This window comes from Scleropages formosus, chromosome 4 (assembly GCF_900964775.1).
Source record: "Scleropages formosus chromosome 4, fSclFor1.1, whole genome shotgun sequence".
Lineage (NCBI taxonomy): Eukaryota > Metazoa > Chordata > Actinopteri > Osteoglossiformes > Osteoglossidae > Scleropages > Scleropages formosus.
In genome coordinates, this window is record NC_041809.1 from 7,758,194 (window position 1) to 7,778,762 (window position 20,569).

The 20,569-nt window shown below is 39.6% G+C and overlaps 1 protein-coding gene across 1 annotated transcript; it reads left to right on the forward strand.

The window, feature by feature from the left end:
• Window positions 1-336: 336 nt before the first annotated feature.
• Window positions 337-17,064, forward strand: fam83b (family with sequence similarity 83 member B). The gene is made up of 5 exons (XM_018749626.2): window positions 337-510; window positions 2,219-2,704; window positions 4,376-4,540; window positions 10,864-10,988; window positions 14,806-17,064. Exons 2-5 carry the CDS (start codon window positions 2,264-2,266, stop codon window positions 16,877-16,879), a joined length of 2,805 nt encoding a protein of 934 aa, XP_018605142.1. The 5' UTR covers window positions 337-510; window positions 2,219-2,263; the 3' UTR covers window positions 16,880-17,064.
• The last annotated feature ends 3,505 nt before the right edge of the window (window positions 17,065-20,569 follow it).

Below are 20,569 nucleotides of genomic sequence, written 5' to 3' on the forward strand. Positions count from 1 at the left end.
GATATGAGTAAGTTAAGTCCAAATATCACCCAGGTTAACAAAGTCCAGGTAGTGGATCTGTCTGGAAGGGTTACATAACCTGCAGGATCGTGCTGGATTCCCCCATCAGTCAGAGCGAGGAGAAGGGCTTCTCTTACATCGGAAAAGATCGAAAACACGAAGAGGGTGATCCCCGCAAGCGGCGGTGGAGGTGGGGCACCCGGTGTACTCTGAACTTCTAAGCTAGGGAGGCGTGGCCTCAGGTGTTGGACAGGTTTGCTATCGGTTCTGGCGTGAGAACACACTCGGGCAAGTATTTGCATGTGAGAACTGGTTTCCACACCCTTCCTTAACTCCTCAAGGCCTCTGTACGGACTTTTCCTGTGTGGGAGTCTGCTGCTTTAAGTGTACGACGCACAGCGCTGCTGTGTATATGTGCCCAGACACATTCTCTACACCACCGAAGGACAGCTGAAACAGAGTGTCAATGGGACTGTACAAAAAGATCCAGGAGTAACTGAACGAACACAAGTAAGTCATCACCTTGTATGATCTTTTCAAAGATCTTTCTGAACTGTGGTCTGTTAAAACTTCAGGAGCCTCCAAAGATCGGTTTTCTTAACGAAAAAACAATGGGTGCTTCTCATCATGTGACGAACTTTGCATTCATGTTTCGTAAATTTCTATGTACAGTCCCCACCGTGCCAGCGGAAGTCCTTTGTGATGTTGTTTTAGTCCTGTTGCTCCTACATGTTATGGAGTGTTGAAAGGATGGTGGGATTCTTGCTATATAGCTTTGGGAAATGGTTACTCTGAGCGCAAAATATAGGTTTTTCACAGTGCTGAGTGAAAATCTCTGAAAGATCAGTTGAGACTTTCATTGTATCACAAAGTGATTGAGTTCAGGGGAAAGGATCCAAGCAAAACAAGCCTTAAAAGAAAAGTCAATACATGCATTCTGCCACCATAGTCCTTTCTAGTGCAAAAAGAGGACCATTTTAAGGTACTTCTCAAGTGAATAACAACTCAGATGGTAACCCAGGTGAAATGTGCTTCTTCTCTGTGTCTTTTGTGTACACATGTTTATTTTATGTAACTTTGGTTGAAGCACAAGAATTATCTTAAGATTGCATTGTGTTCCATGAGACCTGATGGGGTTTTAAAACAGAGGATCCTCTGAAACCCTAATCTCTCAGAATTTATCAGTAGCGCTGCTGTCTCACAGCATCTGGCTGCTGGGAGAGGATATGGGATCGATCCCAGCTCAGTCTCTGTGGAGTTTGCATGTTCTCCCCTTGTCTGCGTGGGTTTCCTCCCGGTGCTCTGGTTTCCTCCCACAGTCCAAAGACATGCTGTTCAGGTTCACTCCTAGTGTGTGAGTGACAGAGAGAGTGTGCTCCACTGGTGTATGGATGAGTGACCCATTGTAAGTAGTGTATCTAGCAGTGTAAGTCATGGTGGTGAATAAGGTGTGTAGGCTGATAACACTACATAGAGTTCATTGGAAGTTGCTTTGGAGAAAAAAAGTCTTATAAACAGTAAATGTAATTTTTTTTCATTCTTCACTTTAAATTGCGCAATGTGCTACTTCATTTTTCTGAGTTTTGCTTATGGTAAAAACATTCAAAATATTTCCAAACAAGTTAAGTGTGTTCATATGACATGTTGGACTGTTTAGTATCAATCACTTGTGAGACCTGTGTAGATACTGAGTGCTCTGAGAAGGAAGGATAACTTCCTTAGTAAAAGAAGGACATAAAAAGATGAATAAGGAATCTGAAAATCCATTTTTTACAGCTGAAAAATCAATCTGCTGAGATAATCACTCTGAGTTTTGGAGTCAGTAATGAATAATATTGCATGCATTCATTTTCAGCATTAATTTCCGATCCTCACTTGGTTGATGAATTGAAATCAGATATTTAAGATATTTCATCTTGTTTCCTAAAAGAAAAAATGAAAGCCTCTGTAAAGCTAAAGCATACTGACAAAATTCTGATTGACTAAGGTTTGGGTCAACTTGCTAGAGTAAAACTTTTCAGTAGTGATACCCATGATCATATATCTCGAAGAAGAAAGATCTGCCAAGTGTTACCCTAAAATCACAATGGAACTCTGAAAAGCTTCAACTCTTCATTCTGTACTATTCTGTCATCACTGTGAGCGGAAAACAGTAGCTGGAGGTAAGGTCTGTATAAAATATAAATAGTCAATGTCTGATGTTCTGAAATGTTCCCAGGGGGGCTGTGTCGAACGAGAGAAGGAAAGTCACACTGCAGCCGTGATGGAGGTGTCTCTCTCTTCCTCCCTGAGGACAGAACTCAGGCCAGAAGACATTGTCCAGCCACACTACAAGGAATCCTACCGCCTGGCCATTGATGCCTTGGTCAATGGGGGTCGGGAGGAATACCAGGAGCTCCTCAAGGGGGAGAGGATTGGTGAGTTCTTATCTGAGGATGAGCTCCTATTCATCACCGAGAATGCTGAGAGACCAGCCAACACGAGCCAATCTGAGGATGAAGGAGACACCTCCAACGAGGCCCCGTCCAGCGGGACCTACTGGCCCGTGCACTCGGACGTGGAGACGCCAGACCTGGAGCTGGGTTGGCCAGAGGTCATTCACGAGAAGATTCAAACCAACATCAACCTGCTCTTCCACCCACCCCGCCAAAACTGCCCAACCATCAAGGAGGTTATACGCAAACACATCCAGGAGGCAAGAAAGGTAACAGGACTTCAGAGCCTTTATAGTAACAAGTTTTATGTGATCTCGAATTCCGATTCCAAGTTCAGACGTAACTTTTTTGACTTTTAAACTTTTCAGAATGATTTGTTTTTCAGCGTAATTGCAGCCCAGTGGCAAAATAGTCAACTTTGTAGGGAACATCTTACACACTTTGACAGTTATCATTGACTCTGTGTCAAAAGTGATTACATCTCCCTAAAAAACACTTGTTTATGGAGATAATGCAGTTTAATTTCTAGAGTGAAGCTCGAGGTCCATGTTACACAGTTTGGAAAATGTTTTTATTGAAGCATTACTAACAATGTTTTAAAAAAACAGTTTTATTGTTTTTAATGTTTTTAAAAGGACATGGACAGGAATGACAATTAAATTATAATATTGTGCCCTTAAGGTGATATTGCAAACCTTTGTTTTTCTGTCCATAAAAGCTCTAGTTTCACTTACGAAGCTTCAAAATTCTGAAGGCATGGAACATGGCCATCCATTATGGTCATCCATTTAATTTTCCGATAATCTTGCAGAGTTAGAATTATTCTAATAGAAGGAACTCATGTAACCCTTAATGAATATTTATCATGCATGTTTCATTTGTTAAAAAAATCTTGCAAAATATTATTCAGATACATTCACATTCAATTCATAATTCAAATACAGGATTTAGTTTGGAACAAAATTCAAACAGGAAAACTCACATTTGATGTCAGTAATATTTGTTGTCTACATTTAATTTCCTGATTATATAACTAATCAGAACTTTCGTTACCCACGATGTCTCAACATCATCTGCACTATTGTAATAATCTGCATCAACCTGTAATCTCTAAGTCAACTTTCCTGTTTTATAAATGCTGTGGTCGATCTCTGTGGGAAGCTTCTCATAAATACCTGGGAAGCTTTACATAATTACCTTTGCTCATCCCATAACCCTTGGAGAAGTCCTGCATTCATGGGAATCATACCCACAAAGAACAATATTACATTAGTACCCTGTGTAACATCAAGTATTAGTTTAAATGCTTTCTCAATTGTTTATTCCTTCCAGATGTTTGTAAGTAAATACCAATCATTTCACTTCCACTATCATTCTGAAATGTACTGTAGAAAAAAAAAGAAGTACATATTCAGGTACAAGATTAAGCAATGAAGCCTTCTTTTTCAGGTCCAAATCCAGACAATCTCAACTCTTACATTCCCAGCCGAGTCAAAAATGACATTCTATACAGTATTTAGTGCAGTATATATAAAATTAAATTACTTAAAGCATTCCTCATGCTTTGTTGCGTGATTTTAATTATTGTTTCACCTATTTTTTTCTGAAATATTACAATATTATAATGCAATATTGTGTAATAATTATATTAATAAACAATTCTTTTTAACTACATGAATAATTTTTTTATTTACATTATTCACTTCCATAGAAAATTATGTTCTATACACTGTTTACATGTTTAGATCTGATATTCTAATTAATTTTTCTGTTAATTTAATTAGCAACTTAATTTAAAGTCTGGCAGTGCATTGATTCCTATTCCAAACTGAAATTAAATAGACCTTTGTTTACCATGGTAAAATAACAAAGTAGAGTTACATGCAATGATACTGTTTTTCTTCATAGTGTGAAGTGTCCTAAAGACATTTTTTTGGCAGGTCATTGGAATTGCAATGGATGTTTTCACAGACGTGGATATTTTCAAAGAGATCGTGGACGCATCTGTCAGGGGAGTGTCGGTCTACGTGCTCCTGGACGATTTTCAGTTCAAAAGCTTTCTTTCGATGGCCGAGAAGCAGAACGTTCAAATCCAACATCTGAGGGTAAGGGGCTCTGCTCTTCTCAGTATTGTTCTTATAAAATGGCAGGTTATTAAATGTGTTTTAGATCTGAGCCAAAGTCTATTGCCGCTTTGTGAAATCAAAACAATTGCGCCGAGGACATTAACTGGGCCGTGGACTGAAGACAGGATCCATCTGAACCTCGTCTACCATTAAAGGAAAAAAAAACATGCTGAAATGTACATCAGGGCTGAGATGACAAGAAAAGAAGGTTTGATATATATGAAAATGCACTTTTTTTCGGTCCTGGGAACCATACCGATTATTTAATATCAAAAGTCCACATATTGCTTCCTGTACCCGCCTGAACTGAATCATAAAGATGAAATACGTTTGACTTAAATCCAAGTCCAAATGTGACTTAAATTTTTTTTCAGGTTTTCATTTTCTGACAAGTTAAATTTTGTGGAGAAAAGCAAGTTTCTCATATTTCACCTTAAAATACCTGAAGAAATATGCTATGCAGAACTGAGTGGTAAAAAGTAATAAAAACCTTATTCCATTATTCTTATCCATTTTGCAGCTTCCCTTGTTCAAGGCAATTCACAGTCTCAGGGTTTTTGTACACAGAGTTACTCAAAGTAATTTAACCTTTTATAAATGAGAGAAGTTCTTCCGTAGTAATTCAAGCTAAATACCTCGGTTGAGAGTACTTCAGTTTAAATGGGGACTCGAACCCAGGTTCCTTAACCGCACGTGGATGCCACCTATTTCTCTGTGAGCCGATCCCTATGAACTGACTGCTAACGACGTCACTCGATTTCCAGTAAACCTTTTTTAATTTTCTGATGGAAAATATTAGGCTGCATGTAATTCCAAGTGATACGTTATTTCCTTTAAGCTGCCACCAGGTTTGCCCAGGGCAACAGCAGCAGGTGTCAAATTTTTTTCTCCGCTGTTTCCTCGTTTAAAAAGTGAAACCAGTTTCATGCTATTGTTCATAGATGACCTGGGCAGTCGTCAGCAGCCTATTCCCCAGAAGAGGTAATAGGCGTGAGTGAATGAAATGACCTGGGCAGTAATTGCACTTGAAGTTTTTAAAAGTATATTTGCTTATATGGAAATTAAAACACCCATAGGCATAAAGATAAGCAAATATCAAAGTACTTATTATCAACAGCACTCATCCTATAACTGGCCTTGTGACTAGAAGGTTACTATGGATGAATGGCTGTTTAAGCTTAAGAGACATTACGTTTATTTAACAGACACTTTTCTCCAAAGCGACTTCCAATGAACTCTATGTAGTGTTACCAGCCCACACACCTTATTCACCGCGGTGACTTACACTGCTAGATACACTACTTACACTGGGTCACTCATCCATACATCAGCGGAACACACGCTCTCTGTCGCTCACACGCTATGGGGGAACCTGAACAGCATGTCTTTGGAGTGTGGGAGGAAACCAGAGCACCCAGAGGAAACTCAGACAGACACGGGGAGAACATGCAAACTCCACACAGACTGCGTGACGACTGAACCCATGTCCTCTCGCACCATCCGGGTCCTGCGAGACAGCAGCGCTCTTCGCTGTGCCTCCATGCCGCCCAAAAATGAACGCCCTTGAAATTATTTCTGGGCAAGGCCCGTGTGCCTCTGAACACACGTTCTTGTAAGTTTACACACGCAAGACGTAAAACTCCGCAAGTGACCGGAGAACTGGAACACGTCACTCAGGTGCGGGAGGTGAAGAAGACAAGCAGGAATTGAATTTACGTAACGTGTTATTTTCTCCAACTGTATTTATCGTAATGATCAGATTTATGGTGTCCACCCCATTTTAGATGACACAATTTTTTCCACCCTTTCCACTCGGGATCACGTCACGCCAGGGTCTCACACTCCCCTCTCCTTTTTTTCACCCTTGGTAGAGAGTCTTTCCCAATAACTTCCCACAAGTGAACGCCTATGAAACAAGTCGGGGCTCCGCGCTTGGCGTATGTCGGAGGGTGTGTACACACACTATTAATTCACAGTTTATTGCTAGCTGTAAAGATTTTTTTTTCTGCGTGGCAACATTACCGACACAAAGTTTCCCATCTTCCCATCTCACATGCGCAGTGTTTCATCATTTCACTCAGCTATGCAGCATAACATGCTTAATTCTATTTATACAAAAATAAAAGGGCGCAGGATTGGGGCTTAAACCATAACACGTCCCAGTGTTGTCTCTGTCCTCGAAGGAGAAATTTGATCCACATTTTGTTTTAAGTGTTTACTCAGAGCACCCTGTCATCTCAAGAAACACACTTCCTGCTCTTTTTCAGTAGATATTAAACGTCGCTGTAGTTTAAGTGGGCTCTCGTTCGCTTCTTACACCCTACAACAGGCAGAGCTTCAGGTTCAGACTTGTTAGTGATGCTTCCCCGAACGTCTCCCGTGTCAACATGGGCGTCTGACTCATACGTCTGCGCGCTTTTGGCTTCGGGTGTTTTGTTTCAACGCAGCCTCGATCGACATAAGGACACATAAGAATAATCTCCGTATAAAAAAGGCATTCTTTTTGTTCTGAGACACGCCAGGAGCGCGAAGACCTGGGAAACCAGAACAGCAGTTTTTTTTGCTTTTATTGACTAGTTTGGCAATAAAAGAGGAGCAGGGTGAAAACACCCTTTCAGAACAAACAAATCACACACCGAATAGAAACAAACAAGGCCGACTAAAGTACCAACCTTTTCAGCGTGAAAATCTATATTGTTAGGTGATCCAAAACACAATGTCAACTCATCCAGGGACAATGTGTCGCCTGGGCAAATCACATAGAAAAAGTAGAACAATCATTCAAATTTGTGGGTGTAAACAGCTTCAGAAAACCTTTTCAAATTGGACTCATGATTTATGATTTTTTTTTTCCATATTCAAAAATTGTGTTGTTACTTAAAGATCGCAGGTAAGTGTGGCTGGTTGTTTTTTCGTTCGCTACCTGTACTTCTTATATCTGACAGATTTCAATAACTGATCTTCTAAAGTATGGCTTCCAAAGGGTGGAAAAAAGAAGCACATTCATGTTTGAACTGATCTACTAATGTACTGGTTAGTAAAAAAAAAAAAAAAAAACAGAAGCCACACACTGCCCCATTATAGAAAATGCTTAGGACGATCGGTTCATTATAATTTTAGGAAAAAAATGTTGGAAATATGTTTAATAACACATACGTAAATTAGACTTTGCGTTAATTCTATGCCAGTTTGTCATATTTATCTCCTGAGTGGCAGATTCGTGCTATGAAGTCACTTTTACAATTTAAGTAATATGTGAACTTAATATATTTATATATTATACAATATATTGGCACACAGCTGTTTATGGGTAGCGGATTTTTTTGCATTTTACGTATTTTGGGCCAACTGAGTCACAGCCAGTTATGCAGTTTTTGTGTCTCCCATCAAAGGGCAGCACTGGCACCACATCGACGAGATGTACGTTGCTTTGGAGAAAAGCGCTTGCTGAATTAATAAATGTCAATGTAAATGTATGGCACCACATTGAGAAGTGAAATCTTCTATGTTGTGGGCTGTGGTCCACCTGCTTCTTATCACTCTGTGGGCTCCAGGATTTACCCTTCAACATAAAACCATAACAATGAGCATTACTCAACAAAACAAAGCATATCGTACTTGGTGCACAGTGCGGTAAACGTAATTCCCCTGCAGGGCTGAGCCAACCAGGTGGATGAGAAACAAGCCACCTCACCAACCTAAGGGTGTTCCTCTGGTCCTCCTCAGGACAGATGGACAGTGAAGACCTCATCTCACATTGCGGAGTGCCTTTCATATTTAGATTTGTTTGCATCACGTCATTTGTTAATTAAGCCATTGCCGCATCATCTGTTTCTGAAGTCTCTTTTGTGTCAGTGTGATGAATTGCACTGAAACAATCCTTTTGTTTGTGCCTTGCTAGAATAACTATCACATTGTACGGAAATGTTTTGTATGGAAATGGGTCCATAAGAATACAGTACTCACATCAAACTTAATTGACTTAGGCAGGGGGAAATGACCTGAATGAAAATCAGCAAAAACAGACAGGGGTTGATACGCTGGTATTCTATAGGCCATGTATGAAAATGATTGCATTAATTATACGTTTTGGGTTCAGAAGGGAATTTACAAACAGTATTGGAAATACTAGTAGTATGAAAGCTGCCTTTAAAAGGTTGCTACTTTTTTTGATTTGCTTCTTACTTTTTGAAAAATAGGTGTTGACTGCTAATGGGGTAACACCAGGCATCTCGGTCACTGGAGGCCAAGCGTTACGAAACTGTCATATAGAAGCACGGTCCTTAAGTCTGTTATGAGTGGTATCTAATGCAGACTGAACAAGATTTCTGCAAATCAATCAGTTGCAGTACGTGGGTGATTCAGATGATATGCTGGCATAGCTTTCAGCAGTGTGCATGTGTTTTTTTTTTGTTATAATAGTGTTATTTATTCATTTAGCTGATGCTTTTCTCCAAAATGACATTCAGTGTTAAAACACTTACAGTGATTTATCCATTTGTGCAGCTGGGTAGTTTTTTACTTTCTCAGTTCATGGCAAGTACCTTGATCAAGGGTACTACGGCAGGGGTTGGGATTCAAGCCTAGGTCCTTCAAGTCCAAGCAGTAACTGTAACCGCTATCCCACCTGCAGCTGTTTTAACATATTTTAAAATCTATTTGCCTACACAAGGGTTGGTGACTGGGTCAATAATGGGCGCATATGCAGTCATGACAGAACAAAACTATTCTATAGTTGGGCTTCACATGAAAGATTTCACAGCCCAAATACTCACAAATCAAGAAAACAAATGCTTGGAGATCTATTATTTTGGCAAAACAAGACAAGGCCTGAAATACAATTGCTGAAATTAAACTAATTATTTTACAAATGTAAATTGCAACGAGGTTTAATATTAGAGATATTCTTCCATTAGTAGCTTATACGTATACTGTATACGTACACGACTATGTTGCAGACATGCAACACTCATTGCATTCATGAGACACTCCTCAGTGTCAGCGAATGCAAGTTGATGTGGTACGGAAAGCGCCCTGTAATTATGAGGTCGAAAGAGGGACAAATGAAAAGCTTCTGAGTGCCCATCGTGTGCTTTCTGTTGTTCGGAATAACAAGATTTGCAAGAGAGAAAAAACTCTGCTCCTGATTATAGATGACTGTGACATCTAAGATGCTTGAGTAATAAGTACAAACAGAACTAAAAGTTGTTTTATAATAGTCTAAAAAACATGTTTTTTAAAGGTTTTGCATCAAAATAAAGCTTTGACACAGTAATAAGCAACTGTGTCGCTACCGGATTTGGCATTGGTATAACATCGGTGTTTGGATTTATCAGGTTAATGAAACAAAACTGGGACGTACATGAAATTTACATACTATTTAACTTAGTGGACTACCTTCTATTGCAATGACTTATGAGTGAACAATATGATCGATCTTTTCCAAGACATAATGATTCAGAAGGTGTGTCTTGAAGGGGGGGGTGCGGCGGGTTTGGCCGGAGCCTGCTGTGTGTTGGGTCTGGGGTTCGAATCCTGCTCGGGGTGCCTTGCGATGGACTGGCGTCCCATCCTGGGTGTGTCAGCTCCCCCTTCGCCCTTGCGCCCTATGTTGCTGGGTTAGTCTCCAGCTCGCCTTGACCCCGCTCGGAACAAGCAGCTGCACACGTTGTGTGTACGTCTCTCAAAATGTTAAGTGTCATAGCGGTGATGGCCGTTACCTTATAAGTCAATGGTTGCTGGTTCAAATCCCACTGTGTTGTTGTAATCCTGTTGTTTCCCCCAGAAAGATTTTCCCGCAGTAGAGATGGGCAAATTCTAAGTGTGAGCTAAACAAGCAATACTGACAAACACATGCCGTATATCTACAGCGGTTTACTCAAATGAGTGATTTCTTAAGTTAAATAGAATCCTTCTCATCTTCCTGGTATCATTCTAATTGAGTACTACTTAAATATTTCCAGTTAAATTTTGACAAGACTGTAATGTGTAGTTTATAAATAAAGCTGCCAAACAATTCTTCACTATTTCTTTTACTCTTATAGTAATAACACAGTACTAATACGCTAATATTTGCCTGTTATGAGCTGTGTTTCATGAAAACGGATGACATCATGCACATGACAATAAACAATTTTTAACAATGTTCTCTTAATGGATGCAACGAAGTGGTGTACTGATGACTACAGTATCATTAAGAAGTCTTCCAGTTGGTTGAGATCATAGTAAAGTCAGGACTCTGGCTATGGAACAAGAACTGTTTCTAAAACCTAATTCTTTTTTTTCTTTCCCATTGCCTACAGAACATGAGAGTGCGCACAGTGAAGGGACAGGAGTATCTCTGCCGAACCGGGGCAAAATTTCACGGGACCATGCAGCAGAAATTTATGCTGATCGACTGTCATACTGTGGTGTATGGCTCATACAGGTACTGCTCTCCTCTTTACTCTTCTGGATCAAGGTGTATAAGGGAAAAGGACCATTGTGGCCAGTTACCGAATGCTTGTTTTGCAATATATGCATAGAGATGCTCCCCGACTTACGATGGTTTGACTTATGATTTTTTTCGACTTTACGATGGTGAGCTGGCAATAGACATTATGTAGAAACCATACTTTGAATTTTGAATTTCGATTTTTTTTCCCGGGCAAGTGATATGCGGTACAATACTCTCTCGCGATGCTGGGCAGCGGCAGCGATCCGCATCTCCCAGTCTGTCACGCAGTGGTGTGTACTAAGTGTATTAAATGCATTTTTGACTTACAATATTTTTGACTTACAATGGGTTCCGTGGAACGTAACCCCATCTTAAGTCAGGGACCACCTCTATTAAATATTGTATACTGTATCAATCTACATTATAGATAGATTCATCAATAACATGGGTATACATTCACACACACATAACTAAATTCTGCAATATATACATGCTATATATTGCACTGTCAGAAAAGTTTGAGTTAAGTTCTCAAAGATACTCTTGCAGGGCTCCTACTTGCCCCTGAAGATTTCAAGGGCGCTATTATATCTTATTCCCACAGCTACACGTTTCATGTTCATTATGATACAGGCAGGAAGAGATTAAAAATTATATATGCATGCATACCTATATATTTTATTTAGGAAGGAATATTATATATAGATGATATTGAAAGCTGCGTGTTTCATGTCCATCATAATCTAGTCATCCAAGTATCAAAGAAGGAATATCAAAACTATGCATGTACCTATACATAAAATATTTTATTTATGAGGATGTTGATTAGAAACTATTAGTGGTGCTCAGCAAGCACTGAAGAGTTTAAACTGTTCTTTGTTTATAACTGCGTGTGCCCTGCTCTCTATTTTCTTCTGAAACGTCGCCGTATTAACAAGATTGCTGATCCATTGCTGAAAACTGATTATTTAGATGTGTTCTTTTATTAAATATAACATTTTATACATCTGGCAGCCTTCAAGTTGCAAGTATGTGTGGTAAAAGTCAATGCAACTTGTTGCCTAGGATATATATAAAAATATTGGAATGTGACAGTAGCTATAAAATGACCTCTAGAGTGACAGATGGATTGTACTTATAATAGTATGACTCTGATTTACTTCAGCAGATAAACTGATCTCTGATGTTTTCTGAGAGTGCTAGGATCAAACAAAATCAATGGTTATATATTGAAAAAAGACTCCATCGCAACTATATCATATGTCAGTCTTTACCGTAGGTTTGACATCATACAAAGCAGAAATATAAAATGCATTGCTTGGAAAGAGTCAAGGTTATTTTGCTGCTGTCATCAATGGCAAACTTTTAGCTCAAAGAAGATTAATATCCACTCACTAGAACAAACTATGAACATTCATCTTACGTTTGGCTATGGAATCCCCCCCCAAAAAAATACTCACTGTTCTGTACATTTATGCATTTTGGCACTCAGACTTCTTCGCCGTAACCGTACGAACAAGATAGCATGTGGCGGTATGTGGTTTCATAAATTTTCTTGGAAAAATCAAGCAAAACAGTCTTTTTAATGCATAAAAAAACTGAAGGCACCTAAGGGGTGGGAACTGTTACACTAAACAAACATGAAACATTCACTACATCAATGACAACAAATACTGTGTTTTGGTTTAGATAAACCCTACGTGTATAGTGATTTACCCCTTTCATAAATCACACGGAAACATTTTGGATGCACAGGTCAGTCAATTTATGTTTTAGTCACTCACCAACAGACATTTCTCTGAGAGCTTTTAGATTATATATATATCAAAGGCCCTGTGTGCAAATAGCCATTGTTTACAGTACATTTACTACAGAAATGGAGAGAACTGAGCTGGGATGGTTCAGTGATGTGTTACAGCTTAGCCAGTTTAGACCATATGTTATTTTTTGATATTTGAACATGATTGTTTATGCTTACATAGGGGGTGCAGTGGCGCAGTGGTGCAGTGGGTTGGACCACAGTCCTGCTCTCTGGTGGGTCTGGGGTTTGAGTCCTGCTTGGGGTGCCTTGCGACGGACTGGCGTCCTGGGTGTGTCCCCTCCCCCTCCAGCCTTATGCCCTGAGTTGCTGGGTTAGGCTCTGGTTTCCTGTGACCCTGTATGGGACCCGTGGTTCTGAAAGTGTGTGTGTGTTTATGCTTACAATCTATTTTCAGTGTTCATAAAATCCTGCTAAGGGTCTTCTTTTTAATCTGGGGTAATCTACAATATGAATAAACCTGTTTTTGTTTCTACATATGCAATGTTAATGGTGGTATGGCGGTGCAACAGGTAGTGCTGGATGCTGGTTCGAATCAGGTTCAGTCAGCATTCTCTCCTTTTGTATGGTTTTCTTTTCAGTCCAGGGTTTCAGGTCAGTTGTTGACTCTAAATGACATGTAGTGTGTGAGTGAATTAGTGGATACAGTAAAACTGACCCGTGATAGACTCACGTCTCATCCGAGGTTAACCCTTCCTTGTGCCCTATGCTTCTGGACCACCCTGCTCCACTTTGGACATACAATAATAATAAGAAATGAACAACGATCAAAGTTTTCTACGCTTGATTGTAGCTTGTCAAAAGAATAGTAACACTGTTAAGGTCTCAAAGGTACAACAGCACACCATTCATACTAAAGTCTGAAGAATAGAAAATAAAGGGTTGCAGTAAGAGTGGTTTAGATGATTACCTGTATAGAGATTGTATTACAGTGCCAGAAGAGTTATTCCTGCCAGTCCCCATCTGCTTCAGATACCTGTATTACTATGTATCATCCTAGTTCTAAATCTGTGAAAAAGTGTTTTTAATTGGGGTATCTTAAGCAGTAGTGAATTTTCTGTCATTTTGGAAAGTATTTGAATTTCTCTTTATTAAAAAGCAGATAGGAAGTTCACTCATACAGACTTTTTTTATTTTTCATATTCTTGATCTACTTTTGAAATGTTATAATTGCATATATTGTAAAATAATGATTTTATTCTGAAGAGTATCAAAAAATTAAGGGAATTGCGTTTTTAACAGCCCATTTGGTTTATTGACCTAGCTACCTTCAGAATCCACATTATATGAGGAAGAAACTAAGGATCAGTTCAGAACACAAATTTCTGTGGTTTCCGGTTAGAATGAAGACATTCTTAATGGCATTTCCGTACCCTTTATGGGTGCCAAGGAAATGAGTATTCCTAGAAGAGGAGAAGAGACAGAAAAAATGTCTTCTACAGATCAAAGCATGCTTTATATACAAGTTTTCAGTCTGTAAATGCTAACCCTAAGAAAATGTGTGTTTTCTTTAAGAATACTTCAACCACACAGTCTGTTATAAGAGGAGTCTATAATCTTGAAAGACTTTTATGGGTTTTATGATGGAAATATTTTTATCTGATTTGTGAATCGTATAATTTGAATGTGATTAGGCTAATTTGAAAAGCTGAAAATATGACCATGTTATGTGAAAACCTAAGGAGTCAATAGGAGTGATTAGTGCCAGCACATCAATAGGAGTGATTAGTGCCAGCTGTGGTTTGAGTGGCCCTTGAAAGATCTGGTTGCTCAATTATAAATATTTTGAATGAAAATGGTCGCAGTACTTCACAGATAAGCTGCGGCCATTAGGATGTGCAGAAATTAAGCAGAAAATCTGCCATTAGACAAAAAGCTCAGTAACACACTGATGTCAACGATGTAGCTAAGAAATAAAACCATTGACTAAAATACTGAACATCTCAGAGATTGAAACTGACATTATTTTGTTTTTGTCACATCCTGTAGCTTCATGTGGTCCTATGAGAAGATCAACCTCAGTATGGTGCAGGTGATCACAGGCAAGCTGGTGGAATCATATGATGAAGAGTTCAGGATGCTCTTTGCTCGCTCCACGGTGCCACCTGCTCTTTCTCCACCACAGCCTATCCTGCGAGAAGCCAGACATCTATCTGGTCAGCCTTTTGAGAGGAGAGATCAGTTGAGGCATACTCTGGATGCGGTTTACATGCGAACCTGTGGAAGCCAGGCAAGACTGAAGAACCCTCTGGGGGACTTTGAACAGGAAATATACGATACAGGGCCATTCAGCCAGCGCCTTACCAATGGCCATGTGGTTCAGAACCGAATCCATCAGTTTCAGCCTGCTGAGACTAACAACTTCCTGAAAAGACACAGCTATGCTGGTGAGAGAAACGAGAACTCATACATTCCAAACCCCATGACTTACGGTGCAAGCAACTGGAACGTGGCCAGGGAATGCAATCAGTTTGGGGCTCCGGGGAGAGGTGGTTTACTCTCCAGGGGTATGGAGCATCCACTGCAGTCAATGAGGTTGAACCAGAATTACAACAGAGGCACCAATGCACGCCAGTCCTTCCATGGCAATGACAAGCAGATGGTATCCATGCAGCAGAACTTGCCCTCATTAGAGCGCACCACCAAATCCTTTCTGCGTACTTGGCGGATAGAGTCGTACCTCAACAACAACGATCCTCCTATTGCAGACTCCAGTGAATACTTGGATCATTGTGAAGGGCTAGATGCTCAGCATTCCTCCTACCTGCACTCCCGGCTGAAGTCCTCCCTTGTCTTCAAGTCCACCATCCCAGAGCAACCAGAGTCTAGCAGCTACACCAGCACCTCCCAGACTTCTACACTTCAGGGGGATTCGCCTAGCATACACTCTAACTCAACAGTTCAATCCTCTACACAAAGAATTCCCACTGTGGGGGTGGGGAACAGAATGATGCATGATGATTTCATGCTGAAGAGGCGGAGCTTGCAGATTTTAGATGACCCGAGGAATAACTTTTACAATGGCTATAACCCTGCCATTTATGCCAGCCTTGGTAGAACAAAAGGAGGACTGTCTGTCAAAAACCCAGAGGTTTTCCATGATGACAGGTTCAAAAGGTATAGCTTAGTTGACCCAAGGCCCAACACAGCTTACGTTACCAATAAAGAGTCATCAAGCCACATGTACGGCATGTTGAGAAGTGGACAGGTTGGAACAGCTATACTAAAAGAAACTGACAGGTACTTGCCAAATCTCAAAGAAGATCATCGATCTGTCTCTCACTGTGATGTAAAGAAGTTTGGAGAGACTAAGGATCACTCAAGTACCATTTGGCAGGAGCCTCCCTCCAGAACAGTGTCAGCAACAGCTCTCAGCACGAGCAGCCAAGAACAAGCTCTCAAATCCTCAAGTGCAAGCTCACCACATTTCTTTCAAAAGAGTTCCAAGAAAATCATTTCCCTGTTCAATATACCGGAAAAGAATCAAAAAATGGGCGGTAGCTCGAACGCTCAGTTCTCAGAAGAAGAGGTGAAGAGATCTGGTAAAAATAAAAGTATATATGGTAGCACAGCAAGTTCAATCAAGTCAGTAGAAAGCAACAGTCAACATAAGGGGAATGGTGGGTTTTTTCTCAATGAGAACCACTTCGTGAAAGACATAGGGTTGTCCTCGACCCCGCGCTTCAGCACAGAGGAGCTCCATCACAATTCGGCTCCTTCTGACACTTCCAGAGAGCAACAGACCCCAAGCTCCACCAGTGTAAACAGCAGACTAACCCCTTCATCGGACTTTCGGCAAAGAGAAGCCAAAGGAGAAAAAAGGCTCTATAGCCGATTTGAGCCTTTTTGCTCCTTTGAAAAGAAGTTGTCAGATAAACAACCAACGGTCAGTGCACACCTGCCTCCCTTTGAGAGGCACAAGAGCTTGATCAGTCATAATGCTAGAGGGACCTTCGTCAGTGACCATCACGCCAGTTTACGGAATCATTCTCTTGGTCAACATGACAATAAGTTTGGTAGGTTTATACAGCGTGTGGGAAATTTCATTCACAAAAATAAGTAATGAAAGCATCACATGGGAGTTGCTTTGTGTGCCAAGAAAGTGGTGAGATGATGTGGGGGATTTCACAGTTGCTCTATACCAAAGGACTAATCTGAGACAACTGCCTGCAGTGTCAAAAATAATATTCCCAAAAACATATTTTCAGAAGACTACACACACACACACACACACACACACACACACACACACACGCACACTTGTCCTGAGCAGGATAACGGCGAGCCGGAGCCTAACCCAGCAAAACAGGGTGCAAGGCTGGAGGGGGAGGGGACACACCCAGGACAAGATGCCAGTCCGTCGCAAGGCACCCCAAGTGGAACCCAAACCCCACACCCACCAGAGAGCAGGACACGGTCAAGCCCACTGCGCCACCGCACTCCCTGGAAAGGATCTCCTGTGTTTTTTAATTCATCCCTCAGATATAATAAAGTGAATGCTGAAAAATTTCAGGTAGCAGGAAATGTTTTCTTTAGATCTCATAAAAATCCAGTTTCTCTCTGAAGTACATGGAGCATATTCTGCTGCTAAATCTAAGAAAGTGTCAGAGTGCAATAAAACAGAATGTGTTACATGCGCATCATTTTTCTATATTTAGTTGAAACCTTTTGTTCATTTCTACTTATAACGCTAGTTTTGTACACTTACCAATAAATTTAATTGCCCATTTATGCAACAGGGTACTTTACCGTTGTAATTCTGGCTAAGTACCTCCCTCAAAGGTGCTACAGTAGGATGGGGGATTAGAACAAGTGACTTTGAAGTTACAGAATAATAGACCTAAACACTACACTGCCAATAAAAAATTAAATTTAATTTTGTTACACAGACATTTTTATCTTGAAAACTTACTTTTGTACTTGTGCTCTGGCTTTGCTGTCACATCGTTTTTGTATACTTTTTGTATAATACTAAGAGCGTTTAAAAAGCGATATTCTTATTGTGAGAGACGATTATCTATCTCAAGCAAACCAAAACCTTGATTTCAGTTAAATTTCTCAATTACCATACGTTGTATTTCTGTCTGCAGTTCATGGGAATTGACTTCATTCTGCTTTGTATCTATGGGATTTTATTACAACTGTACATCATTGTGTTTCACTGTAATTTTGCAATGTCTCTGAAAGAAGCAACCAATGATAACCAAGCATGGAAAAAGTTGTAAATTCTGAAAGGTTTCATGTGAGAGAATTTATTTAACCTCATTTGCATGGGGAATGTGCGCTTCAGGAAGGAGTATAACTAAAATAGTTAACATGATTGAATTTGTGTCCTTCGGCTCTCCAAGGAAATCGTGTCACATATATGCCACTACTTTGTTTCTGTTGCACCAGGGGGGTAAAGCAAATTTGTGCAATGACAGGAGTATGAAACATAATTGTATTGAGCCAAACCTCTATACATGCATTACATTTTTTTTTAATTGCTGGTCTAAAGGCACTGGAGTGGGATTGCTGCTTCTTCTGATTTTTTTTATGTTGTAAAAATATTGATTACTGATTATTTCTGTGTCGTCTGAGGTATTCAGCTGATTTCACACAAACAGTTTACAATGACAATACTGAAGACAAGGACAAGCTAAGATGCACGTTTTTTGTTGCTTGACAAATACTTGGACTCAATAATGAGTTGACACAGTGTGTAATTTTAGCTTAACAAATCTGATCTATATTGGAAAACCATCAAAAATGCATTTTCAGTGTTGTTTGTGCATTCCAAAATGTTTAAAAAAGTAACAGTCAAAGTAATTTTTCTGCAGTTTTTGGGAAATGGCCACAGATGAAGTTATTTGCTCAGCGGAACAATATTTGCATCCCTCAGGGTCACATTTTGACTGCTGTGTTAAGTTTTTCAGAGCAAGTATTTTACTTGATGCCACTAAAACCCTCTGCAGGTTTAGATTTTGTTAATGTTTTAGTCACAATTAAAGGCTGTTTTTTTACATTATTTTGTGTGGATTATTTGAGAAACAGATCTCATCAAACCCTCATTTTTGAGCAATTTTTAGATTTTAGAAATATCTTTTTAAAGTAATCCAAGGGTATACTGTCAGCGGGTGTAAACTGGTAAAGTTCTCTGAACATGAATATGGTATAGTCATCCCAGTTAAATACCCAGTCTTGTTGCCGTGACACAATAACAAAGGTTGGTATTTCACCGTAACAACTTGTGCCAACTCTGAATGCCTTAAATTCGTAACCTCTAAATTATGTATGTCCTCAAAGAGCTTGCTTGGCTCAGTGTATCTCAGATAACATCACACTTTCTATGGACTTTAAAGGTCACTTTTCTCCATGGGCATTCCCACAGTTCATTTTTTTTTTTAGATATTCTTGTGTTGTGTTCACTCCGAATTAAAAGAGAATAAAGGACGGGACTTGAAAGTGAAAATAACCTTGGAGATCTAGTGGTTTATGTAAAAGCATTTATTCCGCACTGTTCTCAAAATGCCTTAATTGTTGGGGTAAGAATTTTTTAAAATTACATTAGTTAAAAACCACCCCCAGCCAGGCGATGAATGGAAAAGGTGATATTCGTAACCTCCCAAGTTTCCTAAAGTCCTCTGACTTCAGATGTATTCATGCCCTTGGTTCAACTGTGCAATTTAAATGACTCACCAATTTGCTTATACAACTAAATACTCGCAGATATTTTTAGTTACAAACACAATGGCCCTTAGCTGGGAGGTGTTGTAAAGTAAAATTGAGGTTGGAAACACAAGTGGACTAAATTATTGGCTACTGTGCAAAAGCAAGTATGAGTCTGTTCTGCAGTCAAGCAATCGTATTTTCTATTGTTGCTCCTGTAGCTATTTCTGAGAAAAAAAATTCCCCGGTTTCTCTAGTTTTACTTTCTCTTTTTTGATTCTTGAAACATTTTTTGAACAAACAGGGGTTTATTGCGCAATTTGTTTCAAGAGAGAGAAATGTAAAAGAGAAGTCGATACTACATTTCATTTTTATAAAAATGAATGATATAAGAAAAAAACGGTTATCTATCATGCTCTTTATGGGATACTTGAATACTAAAAGTTAAATAGGTCTATGGCACTTGATTTGGTGATTTTTACAAAGAGTTGCTTGGTGTGCTTTCACACTTTCAATTACATTTATTCATTTAGCAGACACTTTTCTCCAAAGCGATGTACATCTCATGGATAATAAAATGTGTACGTTATATTAGCAGTGATTTATTTATTTCCCTGCTATTTCCCTGCAGAAAACTTTCATCTTCTGTGAGCTGAATTAGATGAAAGTGGATAAACAGTAATCTATGAAGACATGTTAAACACCAGAAAAGTGATGCCATGAGAAAAAAGTACAAATACAAGAGTGGGACAAACACTGGGGAAACGCACTTCACTGCCTGAACTTTAGATTTCTTACACAATCATGTAAAGCAGTTCTTTACATTTTATAGCTGAACTCTAGAAGACTTGATTATAGGAGTGAACCAAAGCGTGGGCTATAAGGCTGGGTTTTTAGCAGGAATTAAGAACTGAGAAGACCTTTTTACGGCGATCAGTGATGTCTCTTCAACTCACTAATTATCCCACACCAAGAAATACATGTTTCGCATCGAGCATCTGCAACATTAATATTACGCAGAGAGATACTTCAGCGATACAGTTAATATTCCAGACCTCAGCAGCGCAGATCCTGTGTACCGGTGTGAAAATGTGCGCTGTGATGA

What these genes read in the sequence shown, in the direction of transcription:
- fam83b (XM_018749626.2), top strand. Translation starts at nt 2,264, where the DNA reads ATGGAGGTGTCTCTCTCTTCCTCCCTGAGGACAGAACTCAGGCCAGAA. An exon ending in ACATCCAGGAGGCAAGAAAG is followed by an intron (nt 2,705 to 4,375) that starts GTAACAGGACTT and finishes TTTTTTTGGCAG; the next exon opens with GTCATTGGAATTGCAATGGA. An exon ending in TTCAAATCCAACATCTGAGG is followed by an intron (nt 4,541 to 10,863) that starts GTAAGGGGCTCT and finishes CATTGCCTACAG; the next exon opens with AACATGAGAGTGCGCACAGT.